Below are 23,619 nucleotides of genomic sequence, written 5' to 3'. Positions count from 1 at the left end.
AAGCACTGTTTCTGTTGTTTTCCTCTGTATCAGTAAACTCAGTAGGATGGTTATTGTCATAATAACGACAGGATGCAGAAGTAAAGGTTCACATCCTCTTGCTTTTGAGGTAGGGGTTGATCCCCATCGCTGTGTTCCTTGAGACTGATTTTTTTCAGTGGTTTTGCATATTCCGTGAGGTCAGTACTCTGCCAATAACTTCTTTTATTTGAGCCAGACTTCCTAGATGTCTGTCCCTGTAACAGGATATTTAACACCACTGAAAGGGGGGTGGGGGCAACACCTCCATCACTAAGCCCCTTAAAGTGGGTGGCCATGGGTGTCATTCAGAGTGTAGACTTCAGCTGGGCCACTTCCTCTTAGAAACCAGGCAGGTCTGTGGCGTTCGCATAAACCAACAGTTCAGAAAGGTGGCTTTCCACACTGCCAGAGAGGTCAACCATCTACCCGGCAATTACACCACTGTCAGATTGTAAATACACATTTGCAAATGCCTCCAAAATTGTTCGGAAACAGTTTAGGCCTGTTCATGCAGGGCTAGTTACAGAATATTAATGGGGAAACTCACCCACCATCTGCTTTCGTGGTTGGAGCCAGATTTGCGCCATTTCAACATTTATGGGTATAAAGCAGCAGATCAAATGTTTTCCTCTGCCAGCTCTCGGAAAATCAAAACTCAGCAGCAATGGACAGTTGCATGGCTGATTGATGAGTTTACTGTGGGCACCACATCTTCAGCCACAACACAGTCTTATTAAAAATGGTCTGGCTTTCTAAAAATCTAATAATACTCAGGAAGATGGGAAAGTGCCATCATACAATTGAGGTTACGTGGCTTTATTCAAGACCCGCCCCCCTCGCCCCTGATCTGGTGCAGGACAGCTGATACCATAATTAAATGAAGAAATCCCTGCTAACTCTAAAGCATGATATATGGTGATGCCCATGTAAGATGTGGTAGATTTCAAGGCATGCGATTCAGAATGTTTGTCTCTTTGGCTTTTGATTTGGGGATTGTGCTTGAAATCAGTGTTTTTCTGCTATCATATTAAGACAGATAATGTTATCTCTCCTGATTGTAGGCCTCTCATATTCTTTCATTTCAGTTATTTTGGATGATGACTGCCAAACCCCACCAACACCCAAAGCTGTCCTGTGCATGTCCCAGAGCTCATATGTTAAATGCAGATCATCCTGAATTCTAATTGCTGGCAACACCTCAAGTTTCGGTGAATATCCATCCAACCATTTTCAAGTGTTATGGTGTATTATTAGGGCTATAGCTCTGCTGTAACAAAGTGACCCCAAATTACAGTGGCAGAAATGACAGAATTTTATTTTTCTCCCAAGTAACAGTCCCAAGTGAACAGTCCAGGATGGTGGGTTGCTTTGCTCCACAGAGTCATTCAGAGATCCAAGCTCTTACCATCTTTTGGCTCTAACTTTCCTGCAGGAATTGTCTTCATCTGTGTAGTCGAGGCTGGGTTGCAGATAAATCATGGAAAAGGGAAAGAGAATCCAGGGAATCTGGCTTGTCCCTTAAATTGGAGATGACTGGCAAGAACGATTTTCACTCACATCCCATTGGCTTAAATTAAATTTCAGAGCTACATTTAACTGCACCAGAACTTAGGTAATGCTGTTTCTACCTGGGCAGCTATGGGCTCAGATTCAACTCTATTGCCAAATAAGAAAAGGAGGATGGATTTTGATGGCTGGTCAGAAGTTTCTGTCACATGTAACGACAGATAGAGGTATTACCTCCGACAAACAAGATAAATGCCACAAGATCATACATTTAACAAATATTTATTAAGTGCCTACTATGTGCCTGATCCTTTTTCTTACATGTGTAAGGAAAGCATTGTTAAATATACTGTGGGTGAAATTATGCAACAGTATAAACACATTTCTACTTTAAAAAAAAATTTTTTTTTTAATTTTTATTTTTATTTACTTATTTATTTGGTTGCACCAGGTCTTACTTGTGGCAGGTGGGCTTCTTAGTTGTGGCACGTGAGCTCTTAAGTTGCATCATGCATGTGGGATCTAGTTCCCTGACCAGGGATCGAACCTGGGCCCCCTGCATTGGGAGTGTGGAGTCTTATCCATTGCACCACCAGGGAAGTCCCCATTTTTCTACTTTTGAAAGACTTTTGCTTTTTCAGATAATAGAGGGGAACTGGAAAAAAGGCAAGGTTTTTGCCTTCATATTGCGTGAAACATATTCACACCTGTCAAATTCCAACAGCTGGCATTATTGTTGTTCTGTGGATAAGCCCACACAAACACCGCTTAGAGAGTTATCTGGGTGTTGGTCTCATAAATCATAACTTGCTTGTAGCATGTTTATGAAGCTTCAGTAAAGACTCTTCAGAGGATGACATCAGATCGTTGAGATTAAATTCAACCTCAAAGGAGGGTTTTTTTCCCAAAATAATTAAGGCAACAAACAAGGCACATTTTGCAGTCATTCCACGGATATGATAAGTCACACCGTCTTCAGGGTTCGTGTACTCAAAGCAGTGAATAATAATATGATGACCAGAGCGTGTCAGGTGACTCTGCTGGTAGACGCTGGGATGCAGGAAATATTCCAGAGGCACCAGGAACACATTCTTAACTTCATCGGGGTTAGGCTTGGCCTGGAAGTTGGAGTCTATAAATCCTACAACAGGGGTTATCAATGTATCTCTCTGAAAGCAAAACACAAAAGATACAAACTGAGAAGTGAAGACATACTGTTTCAAAAAAAGCATGGTTAAAAGCATGCCACTTCTACATAAACTAAGCTCACAGGCCAAAGCAGTCAGTTACATAAAACTTGCTCCATAAGTAAACGTCATGTCCCCCTAAATGGGAGTGGTCTCTGCCCTACCTGAGGCAGCATCTCAGATGAGTCTGAAAATGATATTTTTGGGGAACATAAATTAGTACAATCTTTTGGAACAGAGATTTAGTAATATTATAAAAATGTGCTCCCTTTGGCCCTGAAATTACATTTGTGTGAGTACATCTGTATGATAAATTCCTACCAGTGAGAAAGGATAAACGTACAAGACTGAAGCATTATTTGCAATAGTCCCAAACTAAAGTTATCACTGCTCAATGGATGGATATTTAGGGTAGATCAATTATGACTATATCCATATAATGGGGTACTATGCAGCCCTTAAAAAAGAATGTGCTAGACACCTTTCCTTATCAGTATAGACAAGGATGTGCCATCTTATCAATAGAAAAGTGACATCATATTAATTGTGGCATATTCCCATTTATGGGAAATTTTATACATATATGTGTGTGTGTGTATATATATATATATATATATATATATATATATACACTATTTTACATAACATATATGTTTATAAGTGGGGGGGGATTTCTATTTACAACCACTACTGTGCTGAAATGAATGTAGGGTGCTGTTAACTGAAAGAGTCTACTGAAAATCTTGAGGGGGAGGCCTGGAGTTTAGTGTAGGAGCTGATAAGGGCTGCATGACCTTGGATTAGAAAGTGAGAAGAATCAGGAATTCCTGGGAGAACTCCTAAGAGGAAGTGGGTGGGAAAATCCAGGGATACATTGTGAGGCTGGGGTTCTATAGGAGGATAAACAGGCCTGTGGAAAATTCTGAGGAAGGACAGCTAAAGCATGTTTAAGAACAGTGATGTCTGGGACTTCCCTGGCGGTCCAGTGGTTAAGACTCCACGCTCTCAATGCAGGGGGCACGGGTTCGATCCCTGGTCGGGGAATTAAGATCCCACATGCCGCATGGCACAGCCAAAAAAAAAAGAACAGTGATGACTCAGACCATTAACTAAATTCACGATGAAAGTCAACATTTGGACCAGGAGCGGAGGATGGGAGCACAGACTTTAGACATCCTTAGGGTGGGAAATCTGGGGTCATGAGTTGCCACAGGGCAGAGGCTTTGTTCCAGCAGCAGCCCTCGCTGTGCCTGGCCTTGTGTGAAGGCTCAGCCTCTTCTGTCCCAGGGTTCCCCAAAGGCGGCCTCTGCAATGAAGACTCAGATGCAAGTGATTTCTTAAGGAAGTGCTCCCAGGAGAAAGTGGTGAGGAAGGGAGCGGGGAAGAAAGACGGGTAGGGGGGAAGCCAGGCGAGGATGCTGCGGGGACCTGTGGGGTGTAAAGTACACCTTCGAGCCTGTCCCACGAGATGAGGGGGCTGGGCTTTCATGCCGCTCAGTCATTGGCTGAGGACTGCCCGGCCGGAAGTAAATCAAGGCAGTGCTGGCTCTCTGTGCATCAGGGAGGGGGTTCCAGTGGTCCAAGGGCACGGGTCTTGGAAGAAAGCTGCTGGTGCGTGTATCAGAAACACGGCCTAAAAGGACTAAGAAGGCATCTGGACAGAGCCTGGAGTATCGCTCAGCACGCATCCGTGGCTGCTGTTTCCATTCAAAGACCATAACCTTCTCTAGAATCCAACACCCTCCCCCTGATTCTTCACAACAACCTGCCCACGAGGAAGCTTGAACAATGGCAACTGGACAAGAAAAAACTTGCCCAAGGTCACATCCAGCTAACACTTGGCAGAAACCAGGATTCGACCACGGGCCTGCTGCCCACACACTCAAATTCTATCAAACACGTGTCACCATGTCTCTGAGATGGCACACAGCAGGTGGCTTAAATACGACGGTGGAGAGTTCCCAGCTGCAGCTCAGATGTCATCCCCGCCCGAGGACTGCGGGCCACGCTTGTTAGGCAGGTGCGTGGACACTGAATTGGCATGGCAGCGCCGGCCCTTAAACTGGCGTGTCAGAGCCTGAGGAGATTGGCGGGGAAAAATAAATCAGAGCCTCAGAAGGAGATCATGGTCTAAGACTGAATGTTTCAGATGCAGAGTCAGGCACGTTCCACATGGTTCAAGCTTAGAAGAGTAAGAGAGACTGTGGGAATCTGTGGATGAAGCAGCATCTCTGGACATCCGGTCTCTAAAAACACAGGTGTCTGAATTGGCAGGGAAAAAAAGGTGTGCATGGCAGACATCCTAGGACCCATAAAACTCTGCATTTGGCCACTGGCTGAGTTGAAATGCCATGGAGACAGGCTTCTGCTGTGGACATAGGGTGAGGCAGGCTTTAGGGCCCCTGGAAGAAGCTGCAGGCTATCAGAAACATCCCCGGACGTCAGGATACACCACTGAAATGTTACAGGAATTGGGCCTTTGGGAAGCAAAGAAAAGGATCGAGACTGGCAGGGATGGGCCACGTACAGAGAAAAAGGAGAACTGTCCCCCGAGGCCTTTGCAGAGAGAAGCTCATACGTGTATGACAAGAGGACAAGCAGGTTGGGGGCTGGAAGGCGTGGGAGGGCTAACGCCGGGTGTGGGTAAAAGCCAATGACACCCCAGAACATCTCCGGGCATTGCCCTGTGTTCCCTGGGGGACAAAATTACCCCCAGTTAAGAACCATTGGATTAGATTAGGCTTCTAAGCATTAAATAAATGGCATTTTGGTAGCACAAAAGGTAGACCTTTAAAAGATCTGCAAGGTCCAAAAAACAAAATGACCCTCACTAGCACTTCTAAACACAGTACACCTTTCTTGAAAGCCTTTGTTCATTCTAATTTCTCATTGATGTGATTAGCGTCATATCAAGAGCAGGTCATCTTAGAAGCCTCCTGCTCCGGGAGCGTCTGGTCCACGGAAATCTCCTGAAGACCCATAAACTCCTGTGAAGACTGTTGTGTCCTGTCCCCTCAAGGGCAGAACTCAGCAGCTCCCGGGGACCTTGGAAATGGACTTACTCTTACTTTGGGAACTTAAAACCATTATGCGTTTTGTCAAGAGTTCTAAAATCAATCCCTAAGACGTGCTGGGGGATTTGCAGACATCCTCTGAAAAGGGCTCCCAGTAGAAAACATAGTTGAAGAGGAAGTAATTGACATGTATCTTGTCCTAATCCCATGTTCCTTTTCTCTGTCTCATTTCTTTTTCATCGAGGATGCATTTATTGCCATTAGCTTCTTCCAAACTAAATCTCCCTTGAGTGGTGACCTTTCTATTTTTAAAATGGACCCAACTAAGACATATCTCAGCACCACCGACCTTCACAAAGGGCGATCTGGTTTTCTAATTTTTAGGTATCAGTGGGATTCTTCCTTTGACATAAAAATTCACCTGGAAGCCCGATACTATTTAAAACATAAACAAATTTACACCTACCTCTGATACGTGATGAGTGCAGTTCACCTCTGTGATACTCTTCCCTCAAGCCCATAACCCTAGCTTAACCAGGAGAAAAATATCAGATAAACCCCAATTGAGGAGCATTCTAGAACATACCTGACCAGTACACCTCAAAAGTGTCAAGGTCATGAAAATAATGGAAGGCTAAGGAACTGTCACAGATCAGAGAATAAGGAGACATGACAGCCAAGCACAACATGGTGTCCTGGATGAGATCCAGGACAGAAAGGAGGACATTAGTAGAAAAACTAGTAAAAGACAAGAGTGGAGTTTAGGTAATGGTAATGTACTAACATTGGTTTCTTAGTTGTCACCAGTGTACCACAGTGATGTCTGATGTCAATAATGGGGGGACACGTGTACGGGTATGCGAGAACTCTCTGTGATATCTTTGTGACTTTTCTGTAAATCTGTAACTATTCTAAAATTAAAAGTTTATATGAATAATGTTATACCAATAAAACAACGCTGTTATCCAACTTCAAATTTACTCCTTCTAAAGTCAATTAGTACAACAATGAAATTGTTGTGTTCAGTTCATATGAAATAAGGTCTGGCTATCTCAGCCCCAGGATTCATTTTGTTGTTATGTTTGTTTGTTTGTTTGGTATATACTATCAAGGAAATCCTGCTTCACACAGAAATGCAGTTACAAGTAGTAACTGTTTTTAAACAGCTTCCCTAGTGATCTCAGGATACTGCTCAATTAATGTGACATGGAGAAACTTGGTTCCACGGTATGTGCAAAAATGAGTATCCTTTGGGCAAAAGTGATACCCTGGTGGCCTCCGAGGGGCTGAAATTTGGTATGCTCAAGTGTGTATTATTGTTTCAAGAGAATTCTCAAAATAAATGCATACTGGAGAAAAATAAATGTGAACTGAATGTTAATGAAACAATTCTGAGGCATCTGCAGGGTTCCACAGCACCTAGTTTGAAAACCACTGATGGAGTTCAGCCCTTTCATTTCTGGATGGGGAAGAAGGGGCCCATACAGGAAGGAAGGCTTGCCCAAGGCCTCTTAGCTCACAAGGGGCAAAGGCCACACATGAACCAGTCTCTTGACTCAGTATAGCACTCTTGAGGGTCATGTTTGGCCAAACATGGAATCCTGAAGATAGTGTATCCACTGTGAGCGCATGAGAGTCTCAGAAACCCAGTTCCATCCCAAGCCTTACATCAAACAGCACTGGCACCAGGCGGCAGACGACCTCCACTTGATGAGGATGCAGCCCCACTTCCTCCTGGGCTTCCCGGAGAGCCGTGGCCATGTCATCCGCATCTGTGGGTTCGTACTTGCCTCCAGGAAAGCAGACCTCTCCGGGTGACCTTCTCAGCTGGATATGGAAAGAAAAGAGCTGCAATGTGTGATTCCAAGTTTGGTACTGTTCACTCACTCAACAAGTATGCGCTGAATTTCTATCTTGTGCCAGAGACCATTCCCACACTCGTGGTAATAAGTGGGAATAAGACCAAAAAGAAAAGTTTTTTTTTTTTCTTGAATCCTTTTAAAAAATGAACTTGGAGAACTACCCTCACTTCTGATTTTTCTCTCCTTGCCCTCCAAAGATACCATACACCCACAAATAAATTTACATGGATGAGGAAAAAAAGTGGAACAAAAGGAGAATGAAAACAGCAATGTCATCAATAATCTTTACTGAGTGCTTACCATGTTCTGGGCATGCTGCTTCACGTGGATTTCTTTTCACTGAGCCCTCGGAACAGTTCTATAAGTGACTATTTTTTAAAGTGTTTGTTTAATTGAGGTGAAATTCACATAATATAAAATTAACCCTTAAGAAAAAAATTTTTAATATGTTTTTTCATTGAAGTATAGTTGATTTACAATGTTGTGTTAGTTTCTGGTATACAGCAAAGTGATTCAGATATATATATAGATACATATATTCTGAGATACAGATATATATTCTGATGTCTATATCTATATATATCAGATATCTATATATATCAGATATATATCTCTATCATCTATCTATCATCTATCTGCCTATCTACCTATCTGTCTTTCTATCATCTATTATCTATCTATCATCTATCTGTCTATCATCTATCTATCTGTCTATCATCTATCTGCCTATCTATCATCTATCTATCTATCTGTCCTTCTATCTATCATCTATCTATCATCTATCTATCTAACATCTGTCTATCATCTATCTATCTATCATCCATCTGTCTATCATCTATCTATCTGTCTATCATCTATCCATCTATAATCTATCTGTCTATTATCTATCATCTATCTATCTATCATCTATCTATCTATAATCTGTCTATTATCTATCTATCTATCATCTATCTGTCTGCCTGTCTATCTATCTATCATCTATCTATCTATCATCTATCTATCTATCTATCATCTGTCTGTCTATCTATCATCTATCTGCCTATCATCTATCTATCTATCTGTCCTTCTATCTATCATCTATCTATCATCTATCTATCATCTATCTATCTAACATCTGTCTATCATCTATCTATCTGTCTATCATCCATCTGTCTATCATCTATCTATCTGTCTATCATCTATCTATCTATAATCTATCTGTCTATCTATTATCTATCATCTATCTATCATCTATCTATCTATAATCTGTCTATTATCTATCTATCTATCATCTATCTGTCTGCCTGTCTATCTATCCATCATCTATCAGGTTGTCTGTCTGTCTATCTATCATCTCTCTATCACCTATCATCTGTCTGTCTCCTGGGGCCCTGCTTATATGACTCCAGGGGGGGACACAGCTCCAGTAATGACTCAGGGAATTGCTTACTCCCACAGCCAAATAGGGCCTAAAGTCAGATGTAATTAGATTGAAATACTTCTTTGAAAAAAAATGTGACCTTTGCACATCAGAATTTATGGTCTAAGATGATTCTTACATAACAATCAACAGGCAAAGCAACTCCGAGTGAAACCGAGACCCATTTTGGGGTTCTCTAGATTTTCTACATTACCGTCTGATAATATTAAAAACATATTTAAGTGCTTCTCTGGTGATTTTGGCAGAGCTGGGAACAGACCCTGGTCCCTGCTTCCCACTGAGTACCTCCCCTTGGAACTTGGATTTTCATCATCTCATGTGTTTATGTCATTGTTGCCAGACCCAGACCACAGAGAATCCACACATGTCTAATCCCAAACCCAAAAAACTTCAGCTGATTCCTCAGCTTCCCCCTGACCCCACCCAAGTGATACTTCTTGTTCTGCTTACAAAGCCTATTTTCTCATCATTGTGGCCTGTTTTCTTTTTTGTACTAGGATAACTTTGAAATGACTGCTTCCCCAACTTTTCCTCAGAAGTACCCCCAATAGCAAGGGAGAGTGACAGTACCCAGGGGTGTACCCAGGGGAATGCCATTCCCAAGCCCAACATTTCTTTAAAGTGGAACGATTTATCATAAAAACTCAGGCCACATGTGCTAATGACACTAATGGTGACAGCTGAGACTTACTGAATCCTTGCCAAGTGCCAGCACTGTTTTAGGTGCTTTACATTTGTTACCCTGTAAAGCCCTCACAGCAGCCCTATGATGCAGGTACTAATAGCTTGTCCTCATTTTGCAAGTGAAGACATTACAGCACAGAGAGGGTAAGTAATTAGGACAAAGTCACACAGCTTCAACAAGACTCTGCATTCGAACATAGGCAGCCAGCTTAGGGCCAGGCTGTCAACTTCAGTGCTCTAGAATTTTCACATTATACCTGGGGTGGGAGTAGTCTAAAACAGTGGCTCTCAGTGGGGGCAATTTTATCCCCTCCCCATCCCTGCTGAAACAGTAGGCAATGTCTGGAGACATTTGTGGTTGTCACAAAAGTGTGTGTGTGTGTGTCTGTGTGTGTGTGTTTGTGTTACTGGCGTGTAGTGGGTAGAGGCCAGGGATGTTGTTAAACATCCTACAATGCACAGGGCAACTCCACCAACAAAGAATTATCCAGCCCAAATGCCAATGGCTGGATAAGCAACCCTGGCCTAAAAGTATTTTAAATTACTTGCTAGCTAAATTACTTATTTTACTTTCCAAAACTTCTCCAAAACAGCCCTGTTATCCTGTGGCTTCATGTACTTCTCGAACATCACAATTTTGAGAGTACAGTTGAGAATGTAGAACCTCAAAATATGTGCCAGTGACAGCATTTCATGGGGTTTTCACATGTCCTGAGACTTTAATGGAAGGAGTCTTTTTGTCACCTACCTTCTCTGACCGGAGGGTGAACAACAGGTAGAGTTTTCCTTCTTTAGCCAACAACGGTAAAAGGATGGAACATTTGTTAGACAACAAGTGAGAATATTTGGTCCCAACGTCATGTTTTCTTAAGCGGGCCTTAGCGTCATCTACCAAACTGTTTCTAAAATGGAAACAAACCAAACAGTTGAGTAACCAGAGTTATGATGTCATACAGAGTGAAGTAAGTCATAAAAAAAAAAAAATAGTATATTAACGCATATATGTGGAATCAAGAAAAATGGTACAGATGAATCTATTTGCAGGGCAGGAACAGAGAGGCAGACATAGAAAATGGATGTGTGGACACAGCACGGGAAGGGGGGTGTGGGACAAACTGGGAGATTAGGACTGACATATATACACCACCATGTGTAAAACTGATAGCTAGTGGGAACCTGCTGTGTAGCACAGGGAGCTCAGCTCGGTGCTCTGTGATGACCTAGAGGGGTGGGATGGGGGGTGGTGGGAGGCTCAAGAGGGAGGGGATGTGGGGATGTACGTACACATATAGCTGATTCACTTCATTGTACAGCAGAAACTAACACAACATTGTAAAGCAACTATAGTCCTAAAAAAAAAAAAAAAGTTCCTAATCTCGACAGTGTTTCTGCTTCGTTGTGTGTCCTGGCATTTACCATTTTTGAGTCTCAGTGTACTTTTTAATAATATGGCAGCAGTAATAATACCCAAATCACGTGACTGTTGGCAAGCTAAAATGAGGCAAAAAACTACTAAGAACACAGTTCCGTACCTGAGTTCACTTTAAAAGCTAAATGAATTTTAAATGATGGTAAATGTTCTTTCAACAGTGCAATAGCTCAATGTTGAAATCCATAATAATATTCAGGAAGACAGGTTTGCAGAGCAAGTCACTGTAAGGTTAGACCATCGTAAGGTTAAGGACTTTCTCTTAACCTGGCCCTTATGTCACATTATCAAACCCTTGTCTTCAAATGCCTTGTAACAGTGGTTCCCAAACTTAAGCAGCAACAGAATCACCCAGAGGTCTTGTTACAACATAGATTGCTGGTGGATCCACCTGTGACTTAGTAAAAGCCAAGTATTTAGATTTATAACCACAAATGATGCCCTGAATCCGTAACTATGGGTTTGTTTTGGTTTTTTTGACAGGTGTATTTTACTGCTGGTTTGTGAAGTGGGTTCAATAGTGTCCCCTCCCCAAAAAAACCATTATTTGAAAACAGGATGGTATTTGGAAACAGGATCTTTGCAGATGCAATTAGTGAAGGATTTCGAGATGAAATCATCCTGGATTAGGGTGGGCCCTAAATCCAATAACTGGTGTCCTTATAAGAAGAGGAGACGACACAGAGAGACACATATATGGGGAAGAGGGTCATTTGAAGATGAGGCAGAAATTGGAGTGATGCTGCCACAAGCCAAGGAATGCCCGGGGCCACCAGAAGCTGAAACGGGCAGGGAGGGTCCTTCCCTGGAGCCTTCAGAGGGAGCATGGCCTTGCTGACTCCTTGATTTTGAGCTTCCAGCCTCAGAACTGTGGAAGAATACATTTCTGTTGTTTTAAGCCATCCAGTTTGGGATACTTTGTTATGGCAGCCCTAGAAACTAACAGTTTGATTTTAACTTTTCTGTGGTTAAGGCAGTTTTGCATAAGGGGCAAAATCGGGTATTTAAGTGAGGCAGAACTGGTTTCAAAGTGTTAGGAACGACCTCTCTAAGCCCCCCTTTCCTCATCTGTGACATGCTGAAGATATTTGTGATGATTAAATGACATGGTTCTGTGGCTGACACTCAGGGCGCAAGGAATGGTAACATGTCATCGTAAATGTCTCAGTCCTCAGGCAGTTGTTGCCAGAGATGTGTGCTATTTTTTGCTTCCTTCTCCGAGGCAGGATGTTCAGTAATGTGGTTGTGTAACAGCAGTGGATGTCAAAAGCGACCAAACGGCCTGAAAAGAGAAACGGAATGCTGGCACCGGAGGGGACTCCAGAGCGTATCCCGTGCACACAGGCCCGCGACCAGAAGAGGAAACTGTCCCTACCGGGAATGCGAGGGACTACTTAAAAGTGTGGCTTTTAAGAGGCGCCCAGAACTGACCAGAGGGACCAGCAGAAGCAAGTCTGCAGAAACGTCCCCATTAGGGGCCTGGTCCTTGGGGTAATCGCCATAAAAACACCAACAGGAGCAGACACCCCATTCTGGGCATGGGCTCATCTCACCTTCTTCCCATGCTTTTCTCATTAAGGTGGAAACACGATCACGGCCTGGCTCAGAGAGGTTACGTAACTGAGACCCAAGATCCCGACCTTGAACCCAGAGCTGCCTGGCGCGGCCTCGCAGTCCCTGAGTCGGACTCCGGAGACCGGGTGAGCGGAAGAGGGAAGCCCTCGAGGAAGGGGTGTGCACCCACGACGGCCACAAACGGCTCTTTGGCGGGAGAAGCTGCGAAGGCCCAGGGACCCTGCGAGCGGCCAAGAGAGGTGAGCGCCCAGAGAGCGGGCTCGGAGGGTGGGCAAGCGGGCTCAGAAAAAAGTAGCCAAAAGGCGCCGGTCATACGTGGCCAGCGATCTGTTCGGCCTCGCCGCGATCAAGGCCGGGCCAGGCAGGGCTCGGGGTGCCAGGGCCGGGGAGGCTTTACCTGACTGGCTCTTGGGGAGGACAGGCTCGCCACATTGTCCCCGGGAAAGTTTGTTTCCGGTAACTCCTCCCGGGGCGGGCCGGGGGGGAAAAAAAAATCGCCCGGACTGGCATGCGCAGAGCAGCTCTGGGCCTGGGGCGGGGAGAGAGGCGGGGTCTGGGGGACGGATATGGGGCGGGGCCTGGGGGACGGAGGCGGGGATAGGGCGGGGTCTAGGGTCGGAAGCAGGACTGAGCCGAGAGCCCTAGGCGGAGGATCGGGGCGGGGCGAGACGTGAGGGCGGGGCTAGTGGGACTTAAAAGCCGCGCCCCCCCGGTCGCGCAAAGTAGCTTTCAGCTCTCGCTCAAACGCCGGAGGTAAATGAGGCACTCTGAAATTGACAACTGTGAAAAAAGAAAAAAGTGAAAATGCAGTGCTGGTGAGTTGAGAGGATTCTTACACTCGCACTCACTGTTGCTAGGAGGTCAAGTTGGTTCAACTTTTCTGAACAGCAGTCAACACATGACTACCCAGCACGTACTTTGTGCTGGATGCAGCTCCCACAGTGAGCGAAAAGACACCGCAGAGCTTACAGTCAAATGGGAGAGAGAGACACAAATCAAAAAATTACATAGATAAAGCAGAAGTTCTTAGTCCTTGGAGAGCATGTGAGGGAGAAACAGATCAGAGAAGGCTAACCAGAGAGATTGACAGCGGAGCTGACGTCGAAAGCAGCTCTTCTCCAAGTGTGGTCCTGGGACCAGCCACGACCGTCCACGTCAGCACCACCTGTGTGCTGTTAAAAATAGGTAGATTCTTGGGTCCCACCCCGGGGCTGCTGGGTCAGAAACTGAGGGTAGAACACAGTGATCTGTACTGGAAGGGGATTCTGATGCGCCGAGAGGGTTAGGGTTCCAGGAAGAAGGACAAGTTTGTGCAAAGACCCCAGAAGTAGCTGGAGAAGACCAGTGAGAGGGAGCCTGGTTTGAGCTGACACTTAAGAGGTCACTTCAGAGGCTGAAGGCTAGGCTGACTTCTCCATCCTGCACAGGAGGTGCAATGCCCGGGGTCCTCAATAATTTCAAAACCCCATGAAAATGCTTTAATTTTAATTTCTTCTAAACGAAGAAAATGAATACAATAATATGCAAAATGTAATAATGAATACAGCCTGGCTTATATTCATCTTTATACCAATGCAGTCCTAAAATAGAATTCATTTTATTATTTTATGGAGGAAGGGGGATCCATAAACTCAAAATTACCTAGGGCCCATGAAAATCACAGTGTGGCCCTGGGTCATGGGACAGTTGGGCCACAGTTCCCAAGACCTTTAAAACCACTGAGCTCAGATGTTCACCCGGCCGGTCTGCCATGGCTGGGAGAGCCCAAACCAAAAGCTTGATGACATTCTAATAATAGTGATGATAGTACTTCACTCTTAATCCTCTGAGCAACCCCACGAAGTAGGGTTATTTCCATAGAGGTATTACCATCCTCACTTTCCAGATTAAGAAATTTTAAAATGTCTTGCTTAAGGTCGCACAGCTAGGGTGCAAGGTTAGATCATTTTGACCTCTAAGTTCATTTATTTTGACACAACCTCTCAGAAGCAACTGGCCTGTGAATTTTGTGGATGTGATTAGGAATGAGAAGGAGATGAATGAACCCCTCATCCAATATCCGTTGCAGAGCTACTCTGGCTAGGCATGTCTAAGTTGCGGCCCCTTGAGCTCCTCTTAGTCTGTTGGGGATGATCATGAACATGACTCTCAGCTCTAGTAATGCACAGTGTGCCGTCATCTCTGTATAAGAAGGGAGGGGAGACTGTTTAGAAGATTGAGTTGGGGGGCTGAAAATTATTGTCTGAGCATTTTATTTTTTAAATTTTCTCTTCTTTCACACATCTTTTGATTGAATCCTCCTTTTGAAGATGAGCAAACCTTGCCCATAGTCACACAGCTGGCACTCAGGTAGATTTTGAGGGATAGGTGGGATTTCAAGAGGCCAAAGTGGAGGCAATGGCCTTCTGGGCAGAGGGAACAGCAGACTCCAAGCTTGAGTGAAGGGTCTTATTCAGAGGGTCAGGTAGTACAGCATGGCTGGAACAAAAAGGGCATTTTGTAGAGTAGAGCCCTGGGAATAGAGGAAAAGGCTTTGGAAGCCACAGTAGATGGAGGTTGACCTTCTTTCTAAAGGAATAGGAATAACAGGTCTGGGTTTTCAGGAAGATCTCTGTGGAATCAGGGTGGGAGATGGATTGGAAGTGAGGAGAGATTGGAGGCAATTGGGCAGGGGCAGCTCTTCCAAAAGTCTGGGCTGAAGGAACCAGAAAAAAAAATGCTTTAAACCTTCTGAAAAATCCCCATCCATACTCCTGACATCAGAAAATCAGAATGTAGCAGGAGTTTGGATTACCTTCATGTAAAAAGCAGAGTCCTGAGGTGCTTTGCTGTATACCAAGGCTATATGCAGGGCATCTACTTTCAAGATCAGAAATACTGCTGGAAAAACACTTAGCTTTTATGGCTTTTGTAATGCTGGAAGCCATAGCACAGGGAACATCACAAGGTAAAATGCATCATAATAAGATATATATATATATATATATCTGCAAAACAATACAGGATTCAAGATTAATGGGCAATGTCTTCTAGAGGAAATGACTTGTCTCTGTAGCTTTTGCACACAGATTTGTTGGTAGTGACATAATTCTGGAAGACGTGTTGAAGAAAGCAAAGCTATAAAAAGCTTCAGGCCAGCCTGCAAAGCCAACACCTCCATGTGCATTCCTCTCAAAAAAGCACATCCCAGGGGCCAGGGTGAAGCTTATCTGCAGTGCACCCACCTGGAAACATTGTTGAGCAGCACCTTAAGGCCAGGCCTGGGTGGTGCAGAGATAAAGAAAACACCAACCAGCCTTTGGAGCAAAGGATGTCTGGGGAAAAGACCTGCAACAATTAGCTTTAATGCCAGAGAAGTGCTCTACTCGAGGAGGGGAGCCAAAGTGCTCTGGGAGTGAGGAGCAGCGGGGAAGCAATTAATTCTGCCTGGGAGTAGGCAGTGGGGTCTAGGTAGGCTGTGGAGAGAAGGTAAGATAGAAGGAAACACTTAGCACTTAGCATTACTTTCCTAAGAAGATAAAGCTCAAGAAATGTGAGTTTCCTCCACTCCTTCCTCAATTTGCAGAGGGTCTCTAAACTCTTGCAGGGAAGTCTCAGGGGACAGCTTTCAGATTCGTGCTCACGTATCCATCAGGGGATGATGGTTACAATTGCTGGGCTGGGTATTGGCGGAGTAGACACTTCTCCCATCACCTCTGTCCACTCCCCAGCCCTCCCCCTGGCAAATCAGAGAGAGCTAAGGAGGACAGCCTTCTCCCCTTTTAGCAGAGGAAGATGACAGCGTTCTTTGAGGACTAGGTTGAGGTAGAAATTCCTTTATGAATGGGTCGGGTCCTCAGCATCAGTATCATCTGGGGGCGAGGAGGCTGCGTGGACATCTAAGTGCTCTGAATCCCACCCTACAGGTACTTATCTCAGGGTGGAAGTTCATCCAGGAACAGGCATTTGTGAGCAAGCTTCTAGGTGATTCTGTTGTAACAGTGAAGACACTAGTTGAAGTGCTCCCAAGGGAGACGTTTGATGTTGAGAGGATAAGGCCACCTGCTTTGAACACTGGGTGATGTAGCATCCCCAGAGGGAAGGCAGTTGGTGACCACCAGTGCCAGGACGTACCCTTCCTGGTAGCACTGGAACAATCTTCTTTTCTGGGCTTGGGAGTTGGCAACTGGGGCAGGTCCAGCTCAGGAGAGATTCCAGGGAAGTTTGAGTGGATTGTTTTGTACAAAGTGGGCTGAAGTGTACAGATCCCTACTTAATGTGGTCCTTGCTTTTTGGTAAAAGACCCATTAAAAAGGAAAGAGCTTGTGAATTTGGTTCAGCATGTTTTCAAGGCTGAGCGCTCATTCTTGGTCTTGGCATCAAGCTGGATGTTGGAGGTATAGGGACACCTGACAGCTGATCCTTGTTGTTGAGGACTTTGATGTCAAATATGGCAGCAAGTAACTTTAGTCTGCACAAGAATCTTCTGGGGGCTAATTAAACATGTAGCCTCTTGGGCTGTGGCCTCATTCGCAACACAAATGCATCTGCATTTGCAACCAGACCCTTGCGTGATTCTGATATAAGTCTACACTTTGAAAGGGGGAGAAATGGAACTCGAATCTGAAAAAATAAAATAAAAGAGTGGAAATCAGCCAGGCCCAGGAAGTCTGGATAAGCACTTCAGCCAAGAAGGCGGTGACCTGAGGCAGTCCTTTATTTTTCTGGCAGCGGGTGTGGACTGAAAACAAAAGGTTAGATAGGGAATATTGGAAAAATGCTTCTAGAACGGCCCTGGATTACAAAAATGTAAATTGCTGGGAATTTATTTCCTGGTCCTGCCAATGTGATTTTTCAAAGTAATTCATGACGTTTTTTCATTCTTGTTTAATTTTCATTGTGTAACAATAAAACAGATACACGCTTGCATATTAAAATGCCTTAAATCTCTGAGTTTCCATGATCCAGGCTTGCCAAAAACTGATGGGCGCCCATCTTTCACAGATTTTTCTACCCTTGTTGGGTCTCATTTCCGTGCACATTTAGAAATGAGATAAAGATTAGTTATGTTTGATTTCTTTACCGTCATGTAATCTTTGTGTAATGGAACAATCGAGTAGGTTTAATCACCAGTAACAACTGTGCTGGGAAATTTGTAATCTAGATGAAGGCTCAGCCTAGGGTGCATGGAATGGCATGACTGCAGCGCGATGAGAAGCAGTCTGGTCTCAATTAGCTTGTGAATTAGTTGGGAAATTGGCTTAAGATTTTCCAGTGCATGTGGGAAGCTCAGCCTCTATGGAAGAAACAGATTCTGCTCCACAGGGAATTCGTCCTCTGCATCCTCACCTTGGTGTTGGGTCCGCCCACCAGGAACTCACCACTCAACCCTGGTTAAACTCTTTTCCATGTACAGGTTGGTGAGAGGAGATGGAAACTCACATCCCTCCCCACATCCAGACCCCACCACTTACCTAGCTTGGTGCCTTACCCAAGCCATTCTTCCTTCCTCAACAGAAACGATGCTATCTGTGGTCCGCTCACAGGGGCGACACTGTGGCCTGCAGCCTCTCCTGGTGTATCTGGGACAGTGGACACTGCCAGGTGGGCAAAAAGGCAGATGGGGAAACTCTCTGAGATGCCTTCCGTTTGCTGCTGGCCTCTGGTTCCATGTCGGTCCTTTGGCTGGGCCATCTTAAAATGACCACACAGTAATCTTGTCTGGGATGGAGGGCATTGGTCATGGTTTAAGGTCTTCAGTGGAAGCCAGAAAAGAACATGGGCTGTCGTGGAGTAATTTCAAGGGTCTGATGGTGGAGGATTGTACTTCTAGCAGCCACTGGCCAGTAGAATTTTCTACGATGGTGGAAATGCTCTCTGTTGGTACTTTCTAATACAGTGGCCACTGACCAAATGTGGGTATTGAGCCCTTGAAATGTGGCCAATGTGACAGAACTCAATTTTAAATTTTATTTACTTTTAGATAATTTAAATAGTCACACGTGGCTTGTGGTTACCATATTAGTACAGTCAAATGGTTTCTAAGTTTCCTTCTGTCCTGCCACCTTCTTGGAAACATCAGCTCAAGTCCTCTACAGAGGGGGGGTTACCATATCTTCCAGGTTAAAAACTTGCTTTGAGAAAAATTCTTAGAGTTTTTTCCCCAGGGTATTTTGGGGAGATGGAGCTGAAAGCAAGCATCATTACTTCTTTTCTTTTACAAAAAAAAAAAGTAAGCTCACATACCCCCAGTGGGCACCCATTCCTATGCCACCACCTGTCACATTAGTGAGGATTTTGAAACCAGGTCTTTAGTTTTACCCAAGACAATAAGCTGTTACCAACAAAAATGCTTATTTGTTTATACGTACTACATGACATGAGTTGTGTTGAGTTATATGTTGGACACAACGGTTGGCTATCATACCTCTCTTTAAATAATTAATATTGTGGAAGCGGAAATAAAGTATTTTCCGAAGTATGTTCCAAGCAACTTTAGACCCACGGGGGCACTGTGGTCAAATATATTTTGGGAAGACTGCATTTGGTACCTCCTCTTGCAGGTATGGAACCTGTTTTAACAGGTATCAACTTTAATAATATAATAGCCAGTTATTTTAGCAACAAAAGCGAGTTTACTTGAGAATAGCCTGAGGAATTGCAATTTGGGACCTGTAAATATGGCAGATCATAGGCAAATCCAGAGAACAACGAAGGGGAATTTGCTTTTATAGGGAAAAAGGTTGGGGGTGGGTAGTTGGGAAGGGCTATAAAAACCAAAGAATCCGTTGGAGGATATTGGGAGCCCAATGTATGGAGGTTCTCATTGGTGGGGCTGCTCCAGTCTCTGATTGGCTGGGCTGTTGGGCAAAGAGAAGTTTTCTTCTTTCTGCTGGACCGTAAAGCAGACAACACCTTCCCGTGGGAGATATAGGTGCTGTCTCATCCTGTCTGGAGTAATTGACTATGCATGGCAGGGGCATGAGACCTCCCCCTACAAGCCTGTCCTGACTCTCATTTTATCTGAAGTTCCTTTATTTCCACACATGGTAAAGTTTTCAAAATATTCAGCTGCAAAGAAATCTACTTTACTTTGTTTAGCCCAACTTTTCTCTGATGTACTTGGCCACAGACTTCTTTTTGCCCCCATGATATCCACTAATATTGATTTGAACTGGTGTTTTGTTGGTGAATGTAGCTCTTTGGGTGGTGCTACATTAGAGTGGTGGGTAAGGATATAGGGGAAGGATGAATTATTTCCTCCTGAGGATAAAGGACGATTTCATGGAGAAGCCTGAAGTTGCCACCATTCCTTATTCCCTCAACCTACTTTCTTTTCTTCATGGCATTCATCACTAGGTGATACGGTACATATTTAGTTTTCCTTAATTCTCTGCTTCACTGCCACTAAAATCTGCTCTCCAGGAGAGAGGGTACAGTGCATCTTTTTTCCACTGCTGTGGCCCCAGCACCCAGTTCATCAATGCATATCTTTTGACAGAATATGGAAAGGAAGAAAACATTTCAGCTGGGCTTTGAAGGAGTGGAAGGATTTTAATAGGCTAGACATTCATTCTAGAAGGAAGGAGAAACACAGAAGAATAAAAGCACTCAGCAAGTTGTTGAGAAGCTGGCTTTGTTTGAAGACACAGTGGATCTCCCAGTGGCAGGAGATAATACTGCAAGGATTCACGGAGGCCAGTACATGAATTGAGGGAGAGAGAAAGAGGGAGAGGCAGAGAGAGGGAGAGAGAGAGGGAGAGAGAGAGGGAGGGAGAGAATCACCTTATAGGAGCATCTTCTAAGAGGGTCAGGATGTTGGAGTTACCTCGCTATCTCCAGGAGGTGCTGGCTCCTCTATTGGGGAAGAGAAAGTGCTAGAGGAGTAAGCCACTCTCTGTTTTCTGGAATTCTGGCCAGGTTACCAGCCCACAAACAAATCCACTGATGTATCTGTGCCGATGATACACACGCATGAGATATGCCTGGTACCTGCTTTTATACATTTTTATAAGATTGTGCATTTAAAATGAACTTGCTCCATTGTATCTACAGGGAAGCAAAAGACATAGCCTAAAACGTGCAAACCAGTGGCTGTCAAAAGTTGCCATCCTTATAAACACGTCTCGTCCGGATGTTAAGGAGTTGAGTCATCCTTCTGGGAAAAAGGGCACCGCCGTCAGGCTGTATTTCCTCTCTGCTTTGTCATTCAGAATACAGATGTGCTTTAGAGGCAGGGACAAAAAACAGAACATGTTTCTTTTAATGTTGTTTGTCTTTCTTCCTAATTAAAGAAACGTTTTGTTCCCCGAATAGATACTGTGCAGCGAACTAGGCTAATTTGTACAGCCTCATGGGAAATGAGATGTTCATCATTTCTACAATGTGGGTCCTGTCCGACCTTGTGTAGAGGTTAAAATGTACATCCTGGTCTCTCTAGGTAAGAAGGTACTCCCCACAGAATCTTCCTCAAACTTGGCAGCCCCGGAGTTGCTCGTTTTCCCTCCTGGACCCTCTGCCACAGTCACGTGAGTTTTACGCTCCTTACCCCAGCTGAAGGATGATGAGGTCAGTAGCAACACATCAGCATCAACAACGACCGCTTATGTTTCAAGCCCTGTGTGAGGCATTGTGGGAAAGTGCGTTCATTGCTTTACATGGAAGGGCTTAGTCAACCTTTGTGACCACCCCCCCAGGTAGAGATGCTTTTCTTTTCTGTGTGTGTGATGAGTGCACCGAGGCAGCGAGCAGATAGACAACTGAGCATCACAGAGCAGGTATATCTGGGCTAGGATTTGGATATAAACCATTTCACTCCAGGGTCCATATCCACTCAATGGCATTTTGCTCCTTATTGAACATGGTTTTTAGACTTTTTAGGTCTATTTTTCTGTGTCTATTTGATTGCTACTTAATATATACATACATACATGTGCATATATATGAATACATACATGCCCTCTGATGTCCTTTATTTGTGATGTATACTCTGCCTATTAAAAAATGGTCTAAGACGATTTGCTTGATATAAAACTAAAGACAACTGGAGAACATGAATCGTACAAATGGGAAAGAGGAGGAAATTGTACCAGAAGCCGAGGGCAAGGTGGCAAGATGTTCGTGGCATTGAAGTTTATCTTTGAACCTCCAGGGAGCTGAGGGGAGGAAGCAAGAAGCCTCCTCTCTTGCTCATTCCATGTCTACGTCCTGCTAAATGTTTCCAGATGACATTTTCCTTGTAGCGTGTCCGCAGATGATAGGCTCCTCTAGCTCTGGGGAGGACCAGGGCCCCCATCTCTCTCATAGAACAGAAGACAAAGTGAGAATAGATCAGCCTCTAAGTCTTAAAGCTGTGCTGACCCCTGAGGGGTGGGGGCATTGCGTGTGTGTATACACAAGTGTGTGTTTTTAACTAATGATGTTTTCAGAGACCTGACCTTACAAAGTTCTAATTGGCTGCAGTCCTGGACTCAGTACACTAGACAATGCCCTGCAGAGATTAAAGACCATCCTTAGTAGGATCTGATTTAAGCAACTATGTAGTCCACAGAAAGGCAATATAGAACCAGCAGGAGCTTTGAAACAATGGGAGGAGATTGGCGTTGTTACCCATGGGGACTGCACGTGGGTTGGGTTTGAGTGCTCTGGAGTCAGATGAAAGTGAGTTCAAATCTTGCCTCAGATCTTGGCTAGAGGTTTACCCTGGCTAAGTAAAAAACTGGGACCACCTCAGAGGGCTGCTTTCACACCTGTTGAGATGATGTATGCAAAATAGGATAGTCAGTGCCTGGCACATAATAAATGCTTCATCAATGGCAGTCTCACACATGCTGATTTGTAGAGATCTTATTCAGTTGATTGTCACCCATTTTGATACCTTATTACGCTTATGGAGATGCAAATGCAACTTATTTCAGCTGCGTGTGGAGGCATTACTATTGTTCATCAATTTCTAGTTCTCTTTTTCTTCCTGGATGTATAGGGGACTACTCTTCCCAGCTTCCATTTCAGCTAAGCAGAGCCATGAGACTCGTTCTGGCCAATGAAACGTGAGTGGAAGTGATGTGCACCACTTCTGGTTGAGAGAGTGAAAAAGCCACAGCTAGGTCTCCAGTTTCTATGCTGCACCAGGATCTGGGGCCACAGGCTGAGGGAGCTGTGTCCCAAGATGGCAGAGCTCTTGTAGCCTGGGGTCCTGAGTGACTGGGGGGAGCACAGCACTCCTCCCCACTACCACCACACACGCACACACACACGCACACACACACACGCGCACTCACACAGCGCGCACACACACGCACACACACAGCGCGCACACACACAGCGCGCACACACACGCACACACACACGCGCGCACACACACAGCGCGCACACACACACGCACACACACAGCGCGCACACACACACGCACGCACGCACACACACGCACGCACACACACACACACACACGCGCACACACACACGCACGCACACGCGCACACACACAGCACGCACGCACACGCACGCACGCACACGCGCACACGCACGCACGCACACGCGCACACGCACACGCGCACACACAGCGCGCACGCACACGCACGCACGCGTGCGCACGCACACGCGCACACGCACACGCGCACACACACACGCGCACACACACAGCGCGCGCACACACACGCACGCACGCACACGCACACACACGCACGCACGTACACGCATGCACATGCACACGCGCGCACACGTGCACACACATGCGTGCGCGCGCGCACACACACACACGCAAGGCTGGACATGCCATGTGATCATGAAAGAGGCAAACGACTGAAAATCTCTTTTATTTACTACTCAGCCCATTCTATCTTAAAATTTTTATTTTATTTATTTATGGCTGTGTTGGGTCTTCATTTCTGTGTGAGGGCTTTCTCTAGTTGTGGCAAGCGGGGGCCACTCTTCATCGCGGTGC

General features: G+C 44.9%; 2 protein-coding genes across 3 annotated transcripts in view; one reads left to right on the top strand and one right to left on the bottom strand.

Annotated features, from left to right (window-relative positions):
* Positions 1-1,309: 1,309 nt before the first annotated feature.
* Positions 1,310-13,173, bottom strand: NUDT7 (nudix hydrolase 7). Of its 2 annotated transcripts, none has more exons than XM_082439223.1 (4): positions 13,096-13,173; positions 10,443-10,596; positions 7,397-7,555; positions 1,310-2,696 (listed from the first exon to the last, which is right to left on the bottom strand). In XM_082439223.1, the coding sequence occupies exons 1-4, from the start codon at positions 13,128-13,130 to the stop codon at positions 2,328-2,330; spliced, it is 717 nt and encodes a 238-aa protein (XP_082295349.1). In that variant the 5' UTR covers positions 13,131-13,173; the 3' UTR covers positions 1,310-2,327. The 2 variants fall into 2 exon arrangements, with proteins under 2 accessions (XP_082295349.1, XP_082295350.1); XM_082439224.1 differs by lacking the exon at positions 13,096-13,173 and adding an exon at positions 12,677-12,801.
* The window catches only part of ADAMTS18 (ADAM metallopeptidase with thrombospondin type 1 motif 18), a 425,082-nt gene continuing 414,288 nt past the window's right edge, over positions 12,826-23,619 (top strand). Inside the window, exons 1-2 of the mRNA XM_082438969.1 lie at positions 12,826-12,937; positions 18,195-21,245. The gene's annotated coding sequence lies outside the window, so the exon portion shown is untranslated. The remainder of the gene's footprint in view (positions 12,938-18,194; positions 21,246-23,619) is intronic.

The sequence above is a fragment of the Balaenoptera physalus genome (genome assembly GCF_965194825.1).
Source record: "Balaenoptera physalus genome assembly, chromosome: 19".
NCBI lineage: Eukaryota > Metazoa > Chordata > Mammalia > Artiodactyla > Balaenopteridae > Balaenoptera > Balaenoptera physalus.
Note: the sequence above shows the minus strand (reverse complement) of the source record. Positions and strands in the feature narration are given on the sequence as shown.